The sequence below is a fragment of the Oratosquilla oratoria genome, chromosome 40, assembly GCF_046742065.1.
Source record: "Oratosquilla oratoria isolate Oo_2021 chromosome 40, ASM4674206v1, whole genome shotgun sequence".
Classification (NCBI taxonomy): Eukaryota; Metazoa; Arthropoda; class Malacostraca; order Stomatopoda; family Squillidae; genus Oratosquilla; species Oratosquilla oratoria.
In genome coordinates, this window is record NC_134816.1 from 26,919,213 (window position 1) to 26,941,712 (window position 22,500).

Below are 22,500 nucleotides of genomic sequence, written 5' to 3' on the forward strand. Positions count from 1 at the left end.
CACACACACACACACACACACACACGACTCGATGGCGCGGTTGGTAGAGTCTCAGGCTGTCAGTACGGAGGTATCGGCGGTACCTGGTTCGAATCCTGCCCAGGGCTGAAATTATTTCAGTATCGCTGCGCTTCGAGTCGTCACTCCAACTCTCGCGGGCGGGGAGTTGGGTGTGTGTGTGTGCGTGTAAGGTCATAGCATTACCCATAGATCGGTCATACGAGCTCTGAGCTCTCTTCCGGGAGGGAAATAGCTGTCGATCACGAGTCCAACACGTGATCCAAAGACCAAGGTGAATCACACACACACATGCACACACACGCGCGTGCACACACACACACACGCGCGCGCATGCACACGCACACACGCGCACACACACACACACACACACACACACACACACACACACACACACACACACACACACACACACACACACACACACACACAAACACACACACACATGGGTAAGTGCCGCCCCAGGACGAGTCGAAAAGTGCCGCACCACCACTACCACTACCACTACCACCACCTTCCACATCTGATGGTCACTAGCACGATCCACATGCAACATTCATCCACAAAACAACGTTTATACACACATCATTTATACACACAACTCATGATAAATAAATCATGCATAAAAAGTATATTAGGGGGAATTTGATTTTCCTTCTTTTCAAAGTGCCGCCCTCCCCCCAAAATGTGCCGCCCTGGGGCATTGCCCCCCCCCTGCCCCTTCCCTTGTCGGGGCCCTGCACACACACACACACACACACACACACACACACACACACACACACACACACATATATATATATATATATATATATATATATACACACACACATACATATACCAAAGTCTTTCCTCCCCCTTACACGGAGGGTAGCCAAACCACAAAGGCATAGAAACCACTCCCACCCTTTCCATCATCTACATACTCCATACCCCTCTACCCTTTTCCCTCCCTCTCATCTTGGCACCTCCTGGATGACGGGTTATTCCTGCATCCTCTCCACTGCCCTGGGTCAGAAGCAGTGTCGTAAGACACAGCACATCCACAGCAAGATCGATTCATTAATTCGGCGAACCCCTTCTCCGTCCCCTCGTGAAGAAATTGAGAAGACGAGGAGAAATCCCTTCGGGCTGCGTCAATTCATTTCTCATACATACTCCCTCATCCCCCATCCCCCCCCCCTCATGCATCACAGTATCATCCATACACAACCATTCTCCATTCACCCCTATCTTCTGTCCTCTCCCGTCCTTTCTCAACAGACATTCCCCTCTTTCCCAACGCCCCATTTACCCCATCCATCCATCTCATCCTAGGTTGCCCCCTCATGTTCACTCCTTCCACCTCTGCCTTCCACACCTCTTTTACTAATCTTTCTTCACTCATTCTTCCCATGTGCCCAAACCATCCCAATACAACAATGAATGGCTCCCAGTGAACAGATTTATGAATGGGTCCCAGTGAACAGATTTACAATTATCATCCACAATTCACTTTAATTCTAAGCCATCAACATCGAGAACCTCGAGGAGGTATACATGCAGTGAAACGTGGTACAGCCAAGGACTCGAACCTCCGCTAGCACGCGAATCACACACACACACACACACACACACACACACACACACACACACACACACACACACACACACACACACACACACACACACACACACACATATATATATATATATATATGTGTATATATATTTCGTGTAGCCGTAGACAACGAGTTCTTTGTGATTTGAACTAACTAATAAATTCATGTGCTTCACGGGCCCATAAAGATGTTCATAGCGATATAAAACATTTGTTCCTATTCCAATGACATTAACAAATTAAGCATAGTATCTTTTCCTTCACTCCAAATCTAGATGTTTCCGAGTACGAACTGATGTACTCATTAATCTTCATTTCTTGTTCCTCATTCGTCCATTAGTCTCATGTTTCTGAACGCATGGGCAGAAGCGTTCTGGTCTCGCACTGTCTTAGTTATGGGTTCGAGTCCCACGCTCCTCTCCAGTTGCATTTACTGTTACCTGCCGAAACAGTCCCTAGAACGCATCATAGGGCAAAGATGACGGCTTTGGGTAGCGGATATTCAGCGCCTCCTGGGGTAGGCTCCACACTCTCTTCTTAATTTTCACACTATCCATCCCATTCTCACAGTCATTGCATATTACCTGGTCGTGTCCGCTTCCTTCACATCCTTTCTAAAAGATTAAATATTTCTCCCAATCAACCTCACCTGTTCTCCTCCTATTGCCTCCATCGTCGCTCACCTGAAGGATAAAACAAATGTACATGTTATTAAGATATCACTAGCAAATATAAGCACTGTAATTATCATATTTCAGGGAAAATGGCAAGAAATATTCAACTGAGATGATAATGGAAAGTCTACACTGGTAAAACAATTGATATTTGGTAAAAGAAGAAGATCTCTCTCAGTCTCTATGTTTGTAAATTTGTTTCAAATTTACGGTATAAGATTTTTCTTTTCTAATTTGATTTTTTTTTATCAAATATCAAGCATAAGTGAAGAATTATTCTATAATTTCAGTGATAATATTAAATACCAGTGATGAACGAGTGAGTGCTTGTCAAGCTTGTCGAGGATATTTGAAAAACAGTCAAATGATTTAGTAATAGCTGTCTAGAACAGAAAGTGATGGGCAAGATCTGGGTTAAAACGTTATGAGTTTTGGTTAAATTATTCCATACATCTTGACATATATTGTCCTGTTCTTGTATACTCGTATTATAAAAACAATAGTAGTCGTGCGCATGCGCCACAAGTTTGGCTAAATATTTCCTGATTAAATCTTGATATGTCTTGTCCAGTTCTTGTATATTATGATAGCAATGGCGATTATGTGCATCAGCTGTAGGCGTAGAATAGAAACAAGAACTACTTTGGTCGGATCCGAGTTAAAAAGAAAAATCCTACAAGGACATAACAAACTCTTTTTATACCAAAACGAGACACCTTCAATGTCTTTGAAATCTATCATCAAAGAGAATATACGTGAGACGGTTAATTGGACAAATCTTCACAAAATGATTTTTAGTTAAGAAAGGTTCAAGGAATCCTTTGGATCTTGAAGACAATTTATCATCAAACCCAAGCCACTGTTACAACACGCTAGAAGGATATTAGATAACACGTAACTACAAATCTCGCCGTATCTAAAAATAAAAACGTTTCTACAATGTAGGTTAACATTGATGATAATCTCTTCCGTTATGTAAAACCAGCGTTTGTACTCAACTGAACATTTCTTGAAAAATAGATGAACAAACAGAGAGACATTTCCGTGCAAATAAAAATGTCTGGTGATGGAAATGAAACGGGGGTAAGTGACAATCAAGGTTGGATTAAACAGCTTTAGTTGCGGCAACTCGGCAAAAGGAAACATGTGCATTATATTGACAATGGACTAACTATAGTCTATCGATTCCAACTTGACCCCTCGGGCACGGCTCAGTAAGACTGCTCTGATGCCACATCACTCCACCACTCTCTCTCTCTCTCTCTCTCTCTCTCTCTCTCTCTCTCTCTCTCTCTCTTTCTGTCTCTCTCTATATACATACACGCTTATGCTAATAAGAACACGAGTACGTGTGTCCACTTATGCAAAGTAGACCACTTGAACAAAGAGACTAACTGAGCAGAGCGCTTTCGTATATTACATCTTTGCACTGAAGATGTAATATACGAAAGCGCTCTGCTTCGTTAGTCTCTTTTTCCAAGTGGTCTACTTTGCATACATACATATTATATCTCTTTTCAACCACATTAACTTTTTACTTTTAATTCCATGTCATCGCGAACGAGACTGACAATACGCTCGTCGGAGACATATACGGAAACTGATACGAAGCGAAGCCAAGGGCTCGAACCTCAGCACAGACGTATCAAAGTAACGGTGACTAACCACTGCGCCATCAAGAGAGATATAAGTTGAGTACAATTTCTTATATTTGTATGTTCGAGCCACATACATATACACGAATTTTGTGCTCAACCCATCCCTGCTATGATGGTACAATGGTAGTGTGTGCGCGTGGGCAAGTGTTATTCACACACACTGAATGGTCCCCTGTGCAGATCTGCACTGCGGACCATTCAGTGTGTGTGAATACATATTATATATATATATATATATATATATATATATATATATATGTATATATATATATCATATATATATATATATATATATATATATATATATATATATATTCCACACTTAGATAACGTACAAACTAACAGTGAGACAAATCGCCATGCGCATGTCATCGGTAGATGTATCAACAATGGAGGTTTCCCCGGACCATACCAAAGGGCTCAAGTTAGAGTCACTAGACTATAGGACAGGCCACCCGCGGAACCGATTCTTGTGGGAGGAGGAGAAGGAGAAGTCTGTAGGAAAATGAAATGATAGTCCTGTATAGAAGGGGGCTGTTGCCACTGAGTACTTCTAGGGCATGTTTATTCGGAGTTGTATCGTGGCTGAGGAGACATGAACAAGATACTTGGACATTGAGGCTTCTGTCCGTATCAACCAAAAGAAAGTGGTCGAGGACATATTTGTAGAGAAAGGTAGAAACACTTTATCTTTTTATTTTGTGAGAGGTAAACTGAAAAAAAAATTAGAAAGGAAGTGAGTCTTAGTCGAAGAATGAAAAAAATCACGTGTATCTGTTTGTGTATATTGGAGTGATTTTGTTCGTGGGAAGAGCGTGTCTATTTCCTCAGCTTGAACATGTGCACTCTATGTTTAGATAAACACCTAAGCAAGATGCTGTAATGCCTGCCATTTGTTTTATATTATGTTTGTTATCATTTGTCTGTTTATTATCATTTAAATGGTCATTTATTATCGTTTATCTGTCAATTTATTATTATTTACTATTTACTTTTGTTTATCAACTTTATCTATTCATTTATTTATTTACTAGCCAAATTACCCGCACGTTGCTGCGAGTCCTTGAATAATCCCTAACCTAACCATACCCCACCTAACTTTAACCCTTAACCCTAACCAAAATATATATATTTCTTTTAAATGAAATATAGTTAAAAAAGTACCTAGAGTGATAGGGTATCAGAATATATATGGTTATGGGGGTCTATCTCCAAAACCCTAGGAGGAGTTCGTGTACAAACAAACAAACAGACAGAAGCTAATACTTTAGTATAGTATATTATTTACTTATCATTATTATAGTTTTTTCGCATCCGACCTAGTTATGGACCAAAAGGTCTACTGTCGGCATGCTCCTCCTGTGTAATGAAGTCACTCGACACTTGAGAGAATAAGAGGCAAGGTGCTCCTCGACAAGTTGCCCCTCGGGACGAAGTAGAGTGGAGGAGGACGAATTAATAGGGAAGAGGTTAATCGATTAAAAAAAAAAAAAAAAAAAAAAAAAAATCTTGGCTGTCCCACGTGTAAGAATGAACGTATTGGTGAAGAATCAATGATTGGAGATAGGTCCATTCAGCAGTATGGGGCGAACCTCCTTGGGGAAAGAGGTTAGACCCACGTCAGATCAACCTATTTCGATGAGATCAGTCTGTCTTTGCCCTTCAGAGCCATTCCAGCGACTGATTTTTTTTTTTTTTTTAGAAAACCTGTTTGCACAACTTCTGCGCTGCGTGGAACTTTCTGTATAATTCGGACTGCTTCGAGCTGTTAAGGAGGTGTTCACGTGTATCAATTAAGCATTAGCACAACAACGCACGCACAAACGCACACACACACACACACACACACACACACACACACGCATGCTCAGGCAAATAAACAAACAAACGAACATACGCAAAGGGAAATGCATAATCACACAGTCATATAAACAAGTACACACACACACACACACACACACACACACACACACACACACACACACACACACACACACACACACACACACACACACACACACACACACACACACACACACACACACACACACACACACACACGAATCATGAAAGGAATGGAAATCATTGACAGAAAATATTTACTAAAAAAAGACAATGGAAAAACAAGAGGTCATGAAAAGAAACTAAAAAAGGACAACTACAGAAAAAAGGACAACTACAGAAGAGATCGGAAAAAGAATAGCTTCCCACACAGAGTGCTGGATATATGGAAGAACTTAGATAAAGAAACAGTGTGTGCAAATACTATTCAAGATTTTAAGAAAAAACTTGATGTTGAAAGATGCAAAGACGGGTCACCACGAGCATAGTTCCCTTCCCGTATAATACGACTAGGTAAATACACACACACACACACACACACACACACACACACACACACACACACACACACACACACACACACACACACACACACACACACACACACACACACACACACAAATGCACAAACACAAATGGACACACATTTCATGACAGATTTAATTCGTGATAACACGTATCATCAAAATATCTTTTTGGAATACAAATCCTCGAGTTTTTCCTTATACTCTCCTACATCCATTCATGACACAAATTGAGTTATCTTTGGGCCTCATCTCCTCTTCTTTCTTTCTAGTCTTCTGTTGTTCCCCCACGTCGAATCTCTCCCTCTTCCTCAGCAGCTTAATGTGGTGGCACACTAGGCTAGCATGCTACTTGCTTTTGGTATTTCGTTTGAGTAGAAACGACTTCGGTTACAATATTCTAGAACTTTCGTAAGAACGTCTCAACAATGTTTCGTCTAACATTCGTATTCTAGGTTTAACTTTTTTTAGTTCGTCATTCAACTTCTCAATCTATGACGTCAGCAAGAGTAATTTGACATTTGGAAAATTTGAAAGAAAAAATCATAACCGAAGTTGTCTGTGCTCAAACGAATTGGCAAAAGTAAGTAGCATGTTAGCGAAAAATGTCAAGTGTGCCGGCACCTTTACAGCGAATTTTCATGCAAAACTCATACTATATAGCTTCTGGATTCGGGAATACAAAACAAATTCAAAGGAGATGATAAAGGATAAGAGACCTTTTGGTCTTTACGGGACTGCTTGAGAACTGAAAGAGTGTGTGCGTGCGTACATACATATACCAACGGCTTTTCCCCCCCTTACAAGGGAGGTAGCCAAAATCAAAGGCATAAATCCACTCCCATCCATTTCATCTCCACATACTCCATTCCCATTCACCACTCCTCCCTCCCTCCATCTTTTCTTGTCTCCTCCTGGATGACAGGTGATACCTGCATCTCACCCACTGCCCTGGTTGTCCGTAAATAGTGAAAACGGTTAAGAACCACTGACTTAATTTGAGTGTATAGACTCATTTTGTTGAGAAATAAGTTAGATTAGGGCTGAACTCTATCTGTCCATCTAGACTATTGTTTCCTTAAAGTATCAATTGTATTTGAATTCACAACATAAACAGGAAATTTGTTCCAAGCATTTATAATGCGGTCAAAGAAAAATTCTTTTGGAATGTATGCTATATCTATTTTCTATCCTTTTCTTCACAAACAAATCGTATTTCCTGAGAGGGAATTGCATCTCCCTCGCGACCGAATCTCAACACATTTTGAGGAATTCGATCCCTTTCCTAGGACAAGGGACGACCAACTAGGCACAAGTTTAGGCTTCTAGTATGTCCTAGTTATCTATTTATTTATTTATCTACTTATTTATCTATCTATTTATTTGTCTATTTATCAAATTATCTATTTATTTATCAAATTATCTATTTATTTATTCATCTATTCATCAATTTATATTAATTTTTCATAAATTTATTGATTCATTCATCTTTTTGTTAATTAATTAATTAATCAATTAATGAACTTATTTATGTATCAATTTATTTATTTTACCTATTAATTTATAAATTAATTTGTTTATAAATTTATTTATTTATTCATCTATTTGTTAATTAATTAATTAATTAATTTACTTATTTATGTATCTACTTATTTGTCTTTTAATTTATTTATTCATTGAGGTAAAATTAGTTTTTGAGTAGTTTCAGCGTAGTAAGACCACCACTTTATGATTGCTTTCGAATAGTAAATGAAAAAAATATATATATTTTTGAGCTTTTGGCCTTGGGAATGAAGGAAAGATTACAAAGGATTACAAAGGCGGAGCATGCCGACAGGAGACCTTTTGGTCCATATCTAGGTCGGATGCGAAAAATCATAATAATGATAAATAGATAAATGAATAAATGAATAGATAAGAAATATAATAATGTAAATAATATATCATCACACAGGAACAATTCCACACAGTAATTACCGAATTAGTTTCATGATTAACTCAGCGATTAACCTAATTTCATAATTAACCCGACAATTCATCTAAATAGCACAAAGCTAATGATAATTATTGCCTGGGAAGAAACTTTGGGTTATTGTCTGCGTTGTAATACTGTGAAACTATTTCTGTCTAACTTTGTTGAGTTGTTATGGATTAAATTATATGGAGTCCGATTGAGGCTTCCGAAAGCAAATCTTTAATTTTCTGGGAAGAAAAGATAGTTTGTTGAAACCAGTAAGCAGTTCTAAGAACCAGTACAGGACCGGGGAGGAACCCACCAAACTACCAGTTCTGAGAACCGAGACACGACTGCCAAGAGAACCAGAGAGCAGTTCTGAGAACCAGGTAAGGACTGGCGAGGAAACAAAAAAACCAGTAGTTCTGAGAACCAAGACACGACTGCCGAGGGAACCAGAGAGGAGTTCTGAGAACCAGGAAAGGACTGGCAAGCTGGTAGTGTTGATGCCGTTGCTCAAATTACACAAATGAGGAGAGTGGCGGGGAAGTTGCGTGAGGCTTTGCAATTGAGAGAGCATCGGGCGGAAATGGCGGAAATGGTGGGAAGATGATGGTGAAGGATTAGCCACAAACCGATCGAACGATAAACTAATTTTTTTTCCATGACAGGCAAGTGGGAAATGAACTGAGAGAGAGAGAGAGAGAGAGAGAGAGAGAGAGAGAGAGAGAGAGAGAGAGAGAGAGAGAGAGAGAGAGAGAGAGAGAGAGAGAGAGAGAGAGAGAGAGAAAGAGATAATTTCCCAAAACTCGGGACCCCAAAATTGTGAGAAATCTGTTTCAGAGTTGGGCAAATGTCATTTTTATGGAATATCAAATAGGGAGAAGCCCGCTTACTGAACCTCGCACCCCAAGTATTTTTCTTTCCAATAAGCATAAAACACTCCACTGCGAACATGAACATGGAATAATGGAGGAAAAGCTTAGCAAGAGAGCAAAGGAAGGAAGTAGATAGTACGTGCCTGTAAAGATGAATAAAATAATATAAATAGAATTAGTGATAGTAATGTCAGAAATGGTCTAACAGACTATGTATGAGTGAAGTCTGGGTAATGAGTATAAGGGAGGTGAATATAAGGAAGGTACATACATACATACATATACCAAAGGCTTTTCCCCCCTACACGGGGGTAGCCTAATCACACGAAGGTGAGTTGGGTAAAGATAACGGAAACGACCTTTGACCCAATGTAACTCAGTGGGCTATCTAGGAATTGGATTTAAGTGTATTTAAGTGGACTTAAGTGGACTTAAGCAGAGGAAGGTACATTTGCTAATGGTCACACCCTCGACGGCGCAATGGTAGCGTTCACAACCATTGCTACAGCGGTCCGAGTTCAAATCCCGCCCAGGGCTGAAATAATTTCAGTATCGCTGCGCTGCGAGTCGTTACTCCAATTCTCGTGGGCGGGGAGTTGGGTGTGTGTGTGTGCGTGTAAAGGTCACAGCATTACCCATAGATCGGTCATATATGAGCTCTGAGCTCTCTTCCGGGAGGGAAATAGCTGCCGATCACGAGTCCAACACGTGATCCAAGACCATGGTGAATCATAGGTTACAGGGACATGCAATTAACTCCAGTTCAGCTGGCACGAAGCCACAAGGGAAATGACAATATATACCCACTTGGTTGTGGGTTCGAATCCCGCACTCCTCTCCGATTCCCAGTTGCAGTGACTGTTAGTTACTTGCAACAGTATCCAAAGGGCATAAGAGGGCAAAGGTGACGGCTTCGGCCGCAGCTAGTCAGCGCCTCTTGGCGTAAACGCCTCATCATTTGGGTTATCTTGAGTGACCGGGTTTTGGAAGTTTATTAGGTAGGTGGGTCAAGGAGGCTCGAACCGGTGATTTTCTGCTTATTAGATGTATTCTCTACCAAATGCGCTCTTGCTCAGAGATAAGTAGGATGCAATATCCTGACGGTCTTAAACTGGAAGGCATAGATGATTACGTGAATTTTTTTTCGAAAAAATTAATCGAATACACTTAATAAAAAATAATTATTCGAACAACATTTATTCTAAGGGAAAATTGTTCGAAATTAAAGTTATTAGAAAGGACAATGATACGAAATGATAATTATTCGAAATGCAAAATTCTTTATTCAGACAGTATAAATAAGAAAATTAACCTAACCTAACCTGACTTTTAATATGGAACGTAATATCCACCACAGTCCTAGTGGGCAAAGAGCTAACCTAACCTAACCTAACCTAACCTAACCTAACCTAACCTAACCTAACCTAACCTAACCTAACCTAACCTATCCTAACCTATCCTAACCTATCCTAACCTATCCTAACCTATCCTAACCTAACCTAACCTAACCGACTAATAGAGCAATTTTCGATTCAAACAACAATTCGAATAACTTTCATTTCTAACAATTGCCTATTATAACAATTTCCGGCCGAATTACTTTCTATTCGAATAACTGCATTTCGATTAATTGTTGTTCGAATATTTTTTTTTTCGATTAATTGTTTTCGAATAATTTTCATGTTACGGGCGTAGGTAGGATGAACGAAACAGGATTGAAGGTGGTGAAGATCCTACGTCAGGAGACGCTGAGTGGCTGCGGCCGAAGCCGTCAACTCTGCCCTATGATGCGCTTTGGGGACTGTTGGTGCAGGTAATAAATAGTCACTGGTAGGGGGAGGGGGTGAGAGGAGCGCGGGACTCGAACCCATAACTAAGTGAATGCGGGACCAAAATGCTTTCCATTACGTCAAGGAGAATGAAGGATAAGAGTTTCTTCCCATCTCGTGAAATTTTGAGAAAAAGAAAATGACCTACAAATCAAAAAAGCTGATACGAATTCATTTTACATTCTTAAAATATTGCATCAATTCGCCCTTCAGTCTTTGCTAGAGGGTAGAAACATATCTAAACATTCTTACCAATATTCACATTATTATCTCTTTTGGTTTTCTCCGTGTTGTTGTACTTCATAACACCCCTCTATCCTTTTTTAGGGATATCCTTTTTAGGGAAGACCTTATTTATAATGTTTTTGGAAGCTCTCTATATTCGATTGAGTGACTCTTCAACTCCTTGAACGAGTGAGGATACTTTTCATGGAAACGCTGACAGTGAAATCCTTGCAACGCTAAGGCACTTAATGATTTTACAAAGTCATAATCAATATAACGTAAGGGTGACTGATCTGGAGTAGACACTCTTTGATACTGCAACACTGAGGCACCCAATGAGTCAAGTAAGTCACAATCTAAGTTTGTCTAGTTTAGAGCAGACACACCTTCACACGGCTCCTGTTGAACTAGTACGTCTAAGATGGATAGCATTTTACTATAGCTTGAATCGATGGTGAAGTTAAAAGATTTCGTGGTGTTCATCTCTTATTGGGTTTAGGTTTAGTATAGTCACGCCTTGATGCCGTTGGTTCCTGATGGACAATTACATCTAAGATGGACAGTGTCTTGTTGTGGTTTCGTGTTGTTTAACTCTTAATGTTTCCAGGTTTTCTTGCATGTCCTTATTCCAAACAAAGGTGTCATTCTACCTGGCAAAGACACGCGACTTTATGTTTCTTGTACGTTGTCACATAGGGAACAATACAGGGGAGACTTTAATACATCTGTTTGGCAACTCCGCAAGATCGATCTTCATTCAAGAAGTCAAACGACGTCTGGGGACTGTTGAAGAAGTTGCTGGAAGGTGTCTCCTTTCTGGAGGGTCACAGTACTTTGAATTCCAGCTAATGGTAGTTACCAAGAGCACATGGATCGACCTCAAAACTTAGCTGCGTGAGTCGCCTCAGGACGACTCAAAGGCTTTGTTGGTACTTCGCGGTAGTTCGTAAATTCCAGACTGCGTACGAACTCGCTGTATTACATAAGAAGGTAAGAATGAAGGAGACAGCAAGAGACTGTAAGACCTACACTAGGCAGTTCCATGTCCCTTACCACATGTCATCCTTATCCATAAAGTTATCTTTTCTTAAAACAACCAATATTTTCACCACTCACTACATGGTTACTAAGTATATTTCAGGTTAAAGTCCTGAAACTTGAGGTGTCACATGGGGATTTTTTTTATGATGGAGTTCGATAACAGGGAAGGGAGTGCTTTGGTGATGACGTGAGGAAAACGGGGGCTGACTCGGTTAAATTAATTATCTTTGGTAAGCGTTCAATCAAGATGATGTCCGAGTTGTTGTTGTTGTTGTTGTTGCTGTTGTTATTGGTATTATGATTATTTTTTTTTACTGATATTATTTTTGTTATCGTTATTGTGTTGTTATTTTGTTAATATTATTTCTGTTATTACTGCTGTTTTTGTTGTTATTATTTTCGCCACCGCTGTTATTTTTATCCTCATTATTTTTGTTAGTAATTCTCTTATTATTATTTCTAACCATTGATGTTTTTTGTTATTGTTATTATTTTTGTTACTGTTGTTATGTTGTTATTTTTTGTCATTGTCGTTCTAATTGTTGTTGTTGTTGTTGCCCTACTAGGGTATCCATCAGCTGCGTGGATACAACGAGAGACGGTCGGTAGTGGTGTGGAGGTGTGAATGGTTGGAGAAGACGTTTTAGATCTTTGGGACGTAGATCTGTTTCGCTCAGCAGTTTTGGCCGCGAGGAAGTCTCGTGCACGCGCGTTCACTCTTTGCGTGCGTGTGTGTGTGTGTGTGTGTGTGTGTGTGTGTGTGTGTGTGTGTGTGTGTGTGTGTGTGTGTGTGTGTGTATTCACTTGGTCTTTGGATCACGTGTTGGACTCGTGATCGACAGCTATTTCCCTCCTGGAAGAGAGCTCAGAGCTCGTAGGTCCGATCTATGGGTAATGCTATGACCTTGCACACACACACACACCCAACTCCCCGCCCACGAGAGTTGGAGTAACACCCCTCAGCGCTGCGATACTGATATTATTTCAAGTGTGTGTGTGTGTGTGTGTGTGTGTGTGTGTGTGTGTGTGTGTGTGTGTGTGTGTGTGTGTGTGTGTGTGTGTGTGTGTGTGTGTGTGTGTGTGTGTGTGTGTGTGTGTGTGTGTGTGTGTGTGTGTGTGTGTGTGTGTGTGTGTGTGTGTACATGTGTACTCGCAATTGCGTTAGTTTGCAGCACGCTCGAATTCATGCAAAGACCATCCGTAGACTTCTATCATGGGTATGTGGGTGGGGGGAATTGAGGGTACGGGGTGAGAGGGTGGGGGGAGGGGCTGTGGGTCCACTTTCACGAGGGACATTGCGTTCCCAAGGTCACGTAGCCTAAGATGATGGGGTTCCGTGTAGAGGACAATCAACGACTGCACTTTGAACCGACACTTTACACCTGTGCTATAGTGTACATCGGTCTGTACAACACGCGATACGAGGCGAATCATGATATACACACTCTCATGCATAAGTGGTGTTGTACAGGGTCGGCAAACAAACGTACGAACGAACAGAGTTGTTTGTCTCAAGCGAGCTATGAGAGATGAGCGCACAGCAGGCTATCGTACGCGCGAACGCACACGTCCAGGGACGCATTACTCGGCATCTCCGCATGTGGTGCGTAAATATGCGCATATGTGGGTGGTCACATGAATATGCGGTGGGTATAGTGTCACTCGAACACGTGTAGAATCGGTGGTGTTGTGGTTAACACCAAGAGTGTGTTATGGATATGTAAACACGCGATGTAAGTGTGGATGGACTGGTAACACGTAGGATGGAGGTTAAGAACACACACAACACATATGAAGCAGTCACTAATGCGTAGGTTTGAGAAAGACATAGGTAAAAAATAGTTTACCAATAGAATGGTTAACGAATGGAGTACAATTGGTAACAATATAATGAACGCTGACGCTATTGGTTGTTTTAGGAGAAGATGAGATAACTCTATGGACACGGATGACAAGTGGTAATGGACATGGAACTGCCTAGTTTAGGCCTTATGGTCTCCTGAGGTCTCCCTTGGTTTTATGTTGGGTAGATATGAGGTGACCACCACATACTCATAGGCAAAGGCCATGTGACGTGTAGTTCATCAACGTTTCTATACTTGTGAGTCACAACAGCATCACATAAGGCATGTGCTGTTTCTGTGTGGTTCCCAGATTCCAATCACAGATTGGAGGAGTCACAGCGCAATACACAAATTGATAAGATATATATATATTCTTAAATAATGACAATAATAAAATATAGAGACTCGGATAATTTGAGAAATCAGGGGTAAATCTAATTTCTTTTTGATCAAACTAGAACTAAAATTATATCTAACCTAGACGGAAACGATTCCACTGATTCTTGACGTGATTAGATTCAGGTCAGTTTGGAAAATTTAAGATTAATTTCGATAAATACCAAAATAGAACGTGATAATGTCTCAGTTGGGTAGTTTTGTTTCATCTATCTTAATATTTGCTTGCATGCTTGCTTATTTCATTTATTCATTTATACATACACACATACATATATACATACATATACCAATGGCTATTTCCCCCTTACAAGGGAAGTAGCCAAAAAACAAAGGCATAAAATCAACTCCCATCCATTCCATCCCCACATACTCCACTCCCATTCACCCCACTCCCTCTCTCTAATCTTGGCTCCTCCTGGATGACGGGTCATCCCTGCATCTCCCCCACTGCCCTGGGTCAAAAGCAGTGCAGCAAGACACAACACATCCACAGCAAGGCCGCTTCATATAATCGGGGACTCCCCCTCTCCATCCTCTCATGCAGAAAAAGAGAAGACGGGGAGAAATTCCTTCGGGTTGGGTCAAAATATCATTCACACATACTCCCTCACCCCATCCCCCCACTCCCTTCCATGCATCACAGCATTACCCGTACACAACCATTCTACATTCACCCCTATCTTCTCACTTCCTCAACAGACATTCCCCTCTTTCCCAATGCCCCCTTTACCCCATCCTTGTTCCACACACCAACTTTGTACACCTTGTGACTACTACCTTGAACCATCCCCGTCCCTCCTCCACTCCTAGTTCTATTCTATCCTTCACTCCCTCCCACTCCTCTTTTAGTTTCTTCTTGTACTCCTTTTCCTTTTCTTTCCCATTTAAGGAGTTTACTCTAAGCACCTCCCTTCCTTCTGTCCTTTTCCTCTCTCTACATCTATCCTCAACTCTCAACTTACCTTCTATCTGATCACATCCACACACATTAATAGACCCAAACCTTAGGGTTCTGGTTGGAAGACTCCCAGACCTTCTTATGTCCCTCTTTTTATTTATAGGAATGTTCTTTGGGTTTTTTGTCATCTTTCACGACTCAAGTGGGGATACTTGGTGGCAGTATTCTTTTCCCCCACCACAGGGGGGTTACGCGAAAAAAGGAAATTAAGTATCAAGGGTTGTGGGGACAGCATAACGGAGGGACAGTTGCAGTTTTAATAAAGTATCATCGTTTCTTTATGAATAGAGGTTTCCTTTACCACAGACAAAATGATGTGTGACTCTGGTCCGTAGAGGCGCACCATATAGACCTTCAAGTATCAGCTGTATGCTGCTGGGCAGTTTTTAACCCCACAATAACATGCAGCCAATACCCCAGACGAATATTGATAAATTTACTCATTCTATTTATACATGTATTTATTTATTCATTTATCTCTTAATTCATTTATCTGTTCATTTACTTGTATGATATTTTGTATATCAATATATTTATATATCTATTCATTCATTTTCTTGTACATTTATTAATCTATTTGTTTAATTATTTATTTTTTGTTTGTTTATTTCTGTTTATTTATTTATCTTAGTTTTATTTAACTATTTATGAATTTACCTATTTATCAGTTTAATAATTTAGCTTTTTATATTCTATTAATTTATTTACTTATATATTCATTTATTTACTCACCTATATATCAATTTATCCACTAATATTTTCTATTTATATTGTATCCTATTTAACTATTATTTTCACTTATCTATTCATCTATTATTTTCACTTATCTATTTATGAATTTATTTATCAGTTTAATAACTTCTTTTCTATATTTTATTAATTTCTTTATTTACTTATTTTATTTATTCATTTATTTACTCATCTATATATCAGTTTATTTATCTTTTTCTTTTATTTTTGCATCCGATCTCGTTAGGGTACAAAACGTCTCCCGTCTGGAACCTAACACAACACAGAGATCTAACAGCTATGACATGTCGTGACGCCTGTCAATTAGTCTCAGTTGTTTTTCCTACGTATTTTTGTGTTCTTATATAGTCTATTTACTTATTTCTTTATCTATTTATTCACATACTTATCTACTTATCTATATATCTAATTATTTATTGTTTATTTACATATTTACGTATTTGCATATGCATTTTTCTCAATTTATTTATTTACTTAATTCATTACTAAGTTCCTCGTATATTTATTAATTTATTACTTTATTATTTTATTCACCTATAGTAAATTATTTTGTTCTTTAAATCATCTATTTATGTTTTCATTAATTCATGCATCTATCTATTCATCTGTTATTTTTAATTCATTTATTCACTCGTTAACTCATTCATTCATTCACTCATTATTCATTTATTCATCTATGCACATATTCAATTATTTACTTGTTCTATTACCTATTTTACACATTTATTTATTTATCTAAGTATTCATTTGTCTGCATCTAAATCTGCCATGGACCGATGTATGTTGAATTCTAAATATATATATATATATATATATATATATATATATATATATCTTTTTTTCAACCACAAATCACTTTTAATTCCATGCCATCGCAGTCGAGACTGAAGAATCGCTCGATGGAGGCATTCGTTGGAAATTGAAACGTGGACGAGCCGAGGATTCGAACCCAGCTAACCCGTAACAAAGATACAGTGACTTAAACCAATGCGCATTGGTTTAAGTCACTGTAACTTTGTTACGGGTTAGCTGGGTTCGAATCCTCGGCTCGTCCACGTTTCAATTTCCAACGAATGCCTCCATCGAGCGATTCTTCAGTCTCGACTGCGATTGCATGGAATTAAAAGTGATTTGTGGTTGAAAAAAAAAAAAAAAGATATTAATTGATCGCTGGGAACTATTCTGTGTAAATGTGTGTATATATATATATATATAATATATATATATATATATATATATATATACACGAGTATATATACATATACATCTATATACATATACATACATATATACATATACATATATATACATATACATATATATACATATACATACATATATACATATATATACATATACATATATATACATATACATATATATATATATACAGTATATACACATTAGGAATGTATAATGTAGTGTGCACATCTATAAAATGAGACTATAACCCCTGTCGGATAATGAGATAAGAAGGACAGAAAATCTGTATTTTTCGACCACTATCTGTGGTCCTCTGATACATAGTGTGGAGTGTGAGAATAAATATAGATAAGAGGGGTACATTTTGGGACAGGGAAAAGGGGGGGGGGGACTTAGGTTATATGTCCTTGATGAGGTCAAGTAGTAGTAGTAGTAGTAGTAGTAGTAGTAGTAGTAGTAGTAGTAGTAGTAGTAGTAGTAGTAGTAGTAGTAGTAGTAGTAGTAGTAGTAGTAAAGGAAGTAGTAGTAGTAAAGGAAGTAGTAGTAGTAAAGGAAGTAGTAGTAGTAGTAGTAAAGGAAGTAGTAGTAGTAGTTAGTAATAACAACAATAGCAACAACAACAACAACAACCGACAACACCACCAACCGACATCCAACAACACCAACAACAACAACCATCATAATAATAACAACAACAACAACAACAACAACAATAATAATAACATAACAATTAGCAGTTCTCACGTTAGACTCTTTCGTTCTACAGTCACAAAGGAGAAGAAAAGGACAAATGGTTGGTAATCTGTTACGTCACGCAAGCGTACTAAGTCTGGCGTATGAGCATATTCGTAACCTACTCACTCACTCAAATGCAAATATTTACAAATTCACAATGTAATAAAAATACATAAGAAATGTATACAACCTAAATATACAGGTAAAGATTTAGAGCATATTGAGAAAGTCCAAAGAACACAAATTATACACAGAAACTGTCGACAAAACGGAAATAAAATGTCGACAGTATAAAAATAACACCATCAAGAAAAAAAAAAAGATTATGTGCAGGAAATGTAGATACGATAGAAATGAAATATATATATACATAGAAAGAGAGAGAGATTTACTTTATAAAAAAAAAATCCAAAACACGCAAATTACGGTTTGTGTTACATAATGGAAAAAGACTGGATATAATGAGACTCGGCTCATTACTGTAACATTCAACAAAGGAACCTAACACGCACTCGAGCGAAATATGTAAAGTAAAGGTGGCAGCACATTATACAATTCTCGCTATCATGCTACTTGTTTTCCAAACGACTTTGGTTACAATCTTTTGTTTTCAAATATTCCAAATACCAAATTACTCCTGCATCATATGGTTAGAAGCTGATTGACGAAGTAAGACGTTAAACCTAAGATACGATTGTTAGACACATTGTTGAGAAGATCTTACGAAAGTCCAGAATAATGTAACCGAAGTCGTTGCTATTCAAAAGCAAGTAGCATGCTAGCCTAATGTGCTACTACCTTAAGAAACAACCAGTTATATTTCATAATCTCTATCACCGTACATGAATAGTACATAAATCGCCAGGTACACTTGTACAATGTAACACTTTATGTACATTTCCTTTCCTTTAGTAAGCTTTTATGCTCACACAGTCGCAAACAATTTTTTTTATATCCAATCCAGGATACAAAATAAAATTGTCTAAAAACTTTTGTTTCTTATCTATTAAAGAAAGTTACCTAACTGTAAGCTAAATACTACATAACAAAATACATCACATACACCACAATGAAAAATGAAATAAAACAAGATCACCTAAAAAAAAATATATATATATACTGACGTTGTGAGAAATGTCGCGTGGGTCAAACATTTTGCTCGTCACTGTACACGTTCCTCTAAAGCAGTGGTTCTCAACCTATGGCTCAACGAGTCCTTGTGGGCCACAGTGGTTCACAAATAGGACCATGAATCGAAAACTAGTGACAGTTTGTGGATGCACTAGGGTCCTATTGCTAACAATGGGATTTCTAGGAGGCAAAGGAACAGCAAGTCATAAACACAGGGTGACAGTGACAATAGGGTCCTATTGCTAACAGTGGGATTTCTAGGAGGCAAAGGAACAGCAACTCATGAACACAGGGTACATAAGGAAAAAGGTCGAGAACCCCTGCTCTAAAGGATCCTGGAAGGACTCCGAAGGATTCCCTTGCTTGGCCCATCCCTTTCCAGTAGGAGAGATCCTTGGAGAGATCCTTCATCCCCCCCACCCCCCCATTCTTTTTTCTTTGTGGGGGAGAGGGTAAGGATTTTCACGCAACGCAATCAAAAAACAGAGTTGCACGAAACCAAGAAACAAATACATATTTATCCCTCTCTCTTTCTCTCTCTCTCTCTATTCCTTCCTCTCTTTCTTTCCTCCTTCCCTCTCTCTTGCTCTCTCTCTCTTTCTCACTCTCTCTATTCCTCCCTCTCTCTATCTTTCCTTCCTTCCTTCCTCTCTCTCTCTCTCTCTCTCTCTCTCTCTATTCCTCACTCTCTCTTTCCTTCCTCCCTCTCTCTCTATTCCTCCCTCTCACACTCTTTCCTTTCTCCCTCTCTCTCTCTCTCTCTATTCCTCCCTCTCTCTCTCTTTCCCTCCTCCCCCTCTCTCTCTCTCTCTATTCCTCCCTCTCTCTCTCCTTCCTCCATCTCCCTCTCCCTCTGTGTCTATCTATCTATCTATCTATATATATATATATATATATATATATATATATATATAAATATATATATATATATATATATATATACATGTTTATATTTATACTCCTTCATTGAAGCTCTTCTATTCCATTCATATTTTCACGTCATTCATGAAGTTCCCTTCCTTCCTTCTTTCTTTCTTTCTTCTTTCTTCTAGTATGCGCATCCTTTCATTCCTTTTCTCTGTATTTTCATTCGTTATCGCACATCGCTGCTAACTTCGTTTTCTTTATCCTTTATTCGTTCTTCCCCCCCTTTCTCTGTCACTGTTTCGTTTATTCTTCACATGAATTTAATTTGTTTTATCTTCACCTTCCCTCATTCTTCCCCTTTTCTCGCTCACATCACCGTTTATTCTTTGCATCCCTTGACAAACTTTGTTTTCTTTTTCCCTCCATCCCTCTTTCACTGCGTCGTTTATTCCTTGCATCAGTTAAGTTTATTTTATTTCTAACCTCCACTCATTCTTCCCCCGTTTTCTCTTTCACATCATCGTTTATTCTCTATATCCCTTGACAAACTTTGTTTTCTTTATCCTTCATCCATTCTTTATCGCTTCCCTTTCATATCTCCCCCTTTTCATCGTTCCATCCTGCCATTTCTCCTTTATCTTCCTTTCCTTGGCTTTCATTCTCAGGTCCCTTCCCCCTCCTCCTCGTCCCCCCCCTCCCCCTCCGTCTTCTCCCCTTCCTCCTTACCCCCTTCACTTCCGCTTTATTCTCAATTTTTACCTCCGATTTTTGTCCCCCATTTTCTGTGCCATTATCGATCTTCCCTGGTCTCTCTTCTTCACCAGCTGATATATTCTCAGTTTTTAATCCTTTCGTAGAGCTGCTCCTCACAATCTCCACTGCCTCTCCTACCTCACTTTCATTTACGTCTTTGGTGGAGGTGTGTGACAAAATAAATGATGTTTTCGTTCTGAACATATCCTTTGCTCAGATACCCTTACAGTGTAGGTCTATGACGTTGGTTCTTAATTTTCTTCAGACCTGATGCTTCAAAGATCAACCCTAAGTCAACCTGATACCGCCGCTCCAATATTAGCCTACTGCTCCCAAGTTTTAACATTATACTGTAAAGAAGAATTTTTTTTATATACTGTAAAGATGAAAAAAATACTTTTAAAAAAAGAAAAAAAACAGGATTGCTATGAACAAGCAACTGGATTCTATGGAATATTTTTAGTTTCATTTTCAGTTGATAAATGAATAAACTAAACATTTTACACAAAATATTTTCTAGGATGCCTTTCTGGATACCATGAAGAATCGGTTTCGATACCCCCCCGTGGGGGTATTGATGAACTACTTTAAGAACATCTAGTGGTATTTGAGGTACTACTACAAGAACACCTGGGGGTATTGAAGCACTACTTGAAGAACATCTGGGAGTATTGATACATTACTTTAAGAACACGTGGGGTTACTGAAACTCTACTTTGAGAATAACTGGGGGTATTGATACAGTACTTTAAGAACACCTGGGGGTATTGATACAGTACTTTAAGAACACCTGGGGTATTGATGCACCAATTGAAGAACACCCGAGGGGTGGGTATTGAAGCTCAAATTTAAGAACACCTGGGGGTATTGATACATTACTTTAAGAACATGTGGGGGTTTTGATGCACTACTGTAAGAACACGTGGGGTTATTGATACCCTAATTTAAGAACCCCTGGGGATATTGATGCACATGTGGGGGTATTGATGTACTAATTTAAGAACACATGGGGGTATTGATGCACCAATTTAAGAACACCTGGGGGTATTGATGCACCAATTTAAGAACCCCCTAGGGGTATTGATGCACCTGGGAGGGTATTGAAATTCTAATTGAAGAACATCTGGGGGGTATTGGAGTTCTACTTTAAGAACAGCTGGTCTATGCGACTCCTCGAAAGACGATGCCTCGTAATGTACTCCTAAGATCAGACGTGCGTGATCACACATACATTTAGGTCTATTTTTCCTCCGCTGGTTGTACTATTCTGATGATGATGATGATGATGATGATTCAGCGTAACGTCACGAACTATCTCTCTCTCCTTATCAGGAGGCTAGTATGGTTCCCCTCACAGAGGACTTTATAGCGTGAAAATGAATGAACCATGCCCTAGGTCCAACTCGCTAGTGCAAGGTTCGAACCGCCGTCACCTCGACCTCCGCCGCAAGTAGCGACGCTCTAAACCCGCTCGGCCAACGAACATCATGTGTTCAAGGTCCACCCTCTTCCACTTCAACTAATCCACCCTTTGCACCTCCCCCCCACCTCCACACACTCCCCTCAGGTCCTCTTTCTCTTCCCCGACTTCTTCTTCTACATCTGCCACACTCAAGT

The 22,500-nt window shown here is 39.2% G+C and overlaps 1 protein-coding gene across 5 annotated transcripts in view; it reads right to left on the minus strand.

Annotated features, from left to right (window-relative positions):
* The window catches only part of LOC143020724 (dopamine receptor 1-like), a 389,347-nt gene that overhangs the window by 111,294 nt on the left and 255,553 nt on the right, over positions 1 to 22,500 (minus strand). For 4 of the 5 annotated variants that reach the window (XR_012965927.1, XM_076177420.1, XM_076177418.1 and 1 more), the window contains exon 2: positions 2,268 to 2,301. The exons of the other annotated variant lie outside the window; for it this stretch is intronic. Coding sequence is in view for 3 of the 4 variants with exons in the window: in XM_076177420.1 (XP_076033535.1) it covers positions 2,268 to 2,291 (24 nt within the window). In the remaining variant the exon portion in view is untranslated. The remainder of the gene's footprint in view (positions 1 to 2,267; positions 2,302 to 22,500) is intronic. 5 annotated transcript variants of the gene reach the window in all.